Raw genomic sequence first — 3,068 nt, 5'->3', positions numbered from 1 at the left:
CCCTCTCTGCGGCTGACAAAGCTTTTTCTGGCTTCAAAATGTTGATCATCGACAGTACATTGTCAGCGAAATCATAGCGTTTTTTGATTTGAGCGCAACCCTTTTTCAGGGTGTGGAGTTCCTTGGATGGCGCCGAGGGGAAGGGGGGGGGGATACATAGAACTCACAATATTTTTATCCAAAGTTTTATTGAGCACTTTTCCCGAAGTGGCATAGCCGAGTATTATTCTTATTGATGAACGTATTCACATGTCTGCTTAAATCTATGCTTGCGGCTACGTCCTGATGAACGTGTAAAATAGCGATGCTATTTAGGCGTGACTGTACCATTGTCGTTCTCAGGTAAGTTTTAAGCCTACGTAACGCGGAAAATGATCTTTCTGCGGTACAGGAAGACGCTGGTATGGTCAAAAGTGAGTGAACTAGCTTTGCTAATTCTGACAATAGCTTGGCTAAGGGCTGATCGTTCTTCAAAACTCTCACAACGTCTTCCAAGTTTTTACCTGCAGATTTCTCTGGTGAACAATATCGAGAAACATATCTCTATGTAATTGCAGAGTGTTCGGATGGAAATCATCCCGGTAGAAGTCTGATATCACTGCTGATTCGGTTTCTTTACCCAGAACGAAATTTTCACGGAAATTCAAGAATTCAATTGTTTCCGATTGAAATCGATTATTTAAGGAAGAAAACACTTGATTCACCATTTCGATATATTATATATTTTACGGTAGTAATCTTCTGGTCCGTTGAATTGGTGAACGGCCGCTTTTTCCAACCGCTTTGGAGTTCTCCGGGTATGGGGTAGTTGTGGTTTTTCCAGGTCAAGATCCTTTGCGTTCACCGTCGCATTTTCCCACAATGTGTCAAAACCACATTCTCTGAGTTCTAGCATAGCATCCAGAATCAACTTGACTTTTTCGTGCGATTCCTTGACACGAAGATCACTCTTTTGAAGTTCTTTGTTCAAAATTTCGGTTCTCTCTAATTCTTTGATTGTAAATAGAAATTAGGGATGGCCACTAGGTGAAAAATGATCGATTAATCGATCAATCGAATATGAAAAAAAAAATCGAACATAACTCGATTAAATCGGCCAAAAATAATCGATTAATCGATTAATTGATAATTTTTGGAAATATTTAAATCATTATTGGTATTGATCATTTCTATTTGTTTCAGGTTTCATTTATTTAGTCTTACGATTGTAGATAAGTTAGGGCAATAATCTCGTCAGTATGAATATGTATATTTATTTGCGTATATACGTTTTCATATCTTCAACTTAAAGTATCTATGCAAACCATAGTTTTTCGTCAAGGGATCCTGGAAACACCAACATATCTGTATGGACTGCGGTCAGACGACTTCTACTATCTGATGCGACATAATTAAGGCGTGATACTGTTCGTTCAGATGGAACAGATGTACCTAATACAGTGAGGTACTTCATAGTGACCCGATAGGTTCCAGGAAACGCATTTTTACCATCCCGCCAAAATTTTATTGGATTTGATGTTCGTGCTTGAAATGGTTGTTGCAAGTACAATTTCAGTTCGTGGGGAAGTGAATGTCCCGTTAGTGAAGGTGACTCTGGGGCATTCTTTGCAGCCTCTTTATCATGTATACTCCAGAGGTTCTTTGGATCAGGTGGTGCTTCATCGATAAATGAGCTTGAGAGTTGTTCATCTAAAGCATGTAGTTGATGACGAACCTCACGCGAAATAACAGCAATTGCAGTAGAGGCATTAATAGCTGACTGAAAATGAAGCTTCTTAAATCGGGGATCTAAAACTGTAGAAACTGCAAGGAGCTCAACCTTCTCCAGATCCGCCATACGACGATTCATTTTATCTTCCAGTTGAAACTTGAGTTTCTTAGCTGTTGCCGATTCTGGTGAAGTCTTCTGCAATTGACCACGCACGAAGTTGATGATAGAAATGACCATGCTAACGGTTACATATTTTTCGCCAGAGATCTCTTTAGTCGCTATCTCAAATGGTTTCAATACAGCAATGCAGTCTCTAACCACATCAACTTCCATCGGGGTTAGCATAGGTGGTGCGTTTTTATGTTTACCTAGTAGTAAAATTTTCCCTATGTACCCTGATAGTGTTATAAAACGATGTAACGCATGAAAAGTAGGGTTCCATCTTGTCATAAGATCTTGTATAAGATATAAAAACGTCCCCTCAGATTCTTCTTCTCTTGCCTGCTCAGCCCGTAGATCATCCATAGCAACATTGCTGCGCTTGAAATATGTGACCAGGGCTTTTACTTTTTCACAAATCTCCTTAAATTCAGGCACAGCATCTATACTATTTTGTACTACGAGATTAATCATGTGCGCTAAGCAAGGAATATGAAGCCTAGAAGATCCAAGCAGGATACGGACTGCTGCGAGAATGTTCGCTCCTCCGTCGGTAGGAGCTGACACAATTTTCGATTTATCAACCTTAAATTGATCCAACATCACTTTAAGGTCTTCCTTAATGTGTATGGCCGGATGATGTGGCTGTAGTTGTTTTGCACCCAAGCAAAAAGACTGCATCATTGCAGAAGATTCATCTGTAAAAAAACATCACAAAAAATTACAAATAAAGAAATTTGACAAGGAAAAACATCAGAGTGATACTGAATAAATTCTTATAACATCAATATTCACCTATAAAATGTCCTGTAAGAACAATAAAGCTCTTCGTCGAGTTCATCACAGCTGCGATGTCTGTTGTTAATAATAAGTGATTGACGTTTGAAATTGATCTACTCACGACTATGGGAAGTAACTCACATTTGTTTTCAATCATACGTGTCATCTGTAAAAATAAATATTGATGCAGATTAATATTCTGTAGATCGGAAGAGGAGAATGAAAAGGGAAAAGAAATTTAGTCTTACACACGTGTATGGTTATTAGAAAACAATGGTAAACTTTTATTTCGCTCGAGGCGTTCGTGATAGCAGCTCGTGCTCAACTGACTCTCATGCGTCATTGTTAGACGAGACGCATCTCGATACGCTCGCAACCTCGCCGATGCCTCGGCGCTCTACTTATACCGACGTCGCAC

The 3,068-nt window shown here is 39.3% G+C and overlaps 1 protein-coding gene across 1 annotated transcript; it reads right to left on the bottom strand.

Annotated features, from left to right (window-relative positions):
* Positions 1–1,294: 1,294 nt before the first annotated feature.
* Positions 1,295–2,816, bottom strand: LOC124411353 (zinc finger BED domain-containing protein 4-like). The gene is made up of 3 exons (XM_046890446.1): positions 2,810–2,816; positions 2,666–2,725; positions 1,295–2,568 (listed from the first exon to the last, which is right to left on the bottom strand). The coding sequence occupies exons 1-3, from the start codon at positions 2,814–2,816 to the stop codon at positions 1,295–1,297; spliced, it is 1,341 nt and encodes a 446-aa protein (XP_046746402.1).
* Positions 2,817–3,068: the final 252 nt, after the last annotated feature.

This window comes from Diprion similis, chromosome 10, assembly GCF_021155765.1.
Source record: "Diprion similis isolate iyDipSimi1 chromosome 10, iyDipSimi1.1, whole genome shotgun sequence".
In the NCBI taxonomy this organism is placed as follows: Eukaryota; Metazoa; Arthropoda; class Insecta; order Hymenoptera; family Diprionidae; genus Diprion; species Diprion similis.
This window is presented reverse-complemented; position numbering and strand designations above follow the sequence as displayed.

Coding starts and splice junctions, on each gene's coding strand:
- LOC124411353 (XM_046890446.1), bottom strand. Junction 2,569..2,665: donor TCTTACAGGACATTTTATAG/GTGAATATTGAT, acceptor GTTTTTTTACAG/ATGAATCTTCTGCAATGATG.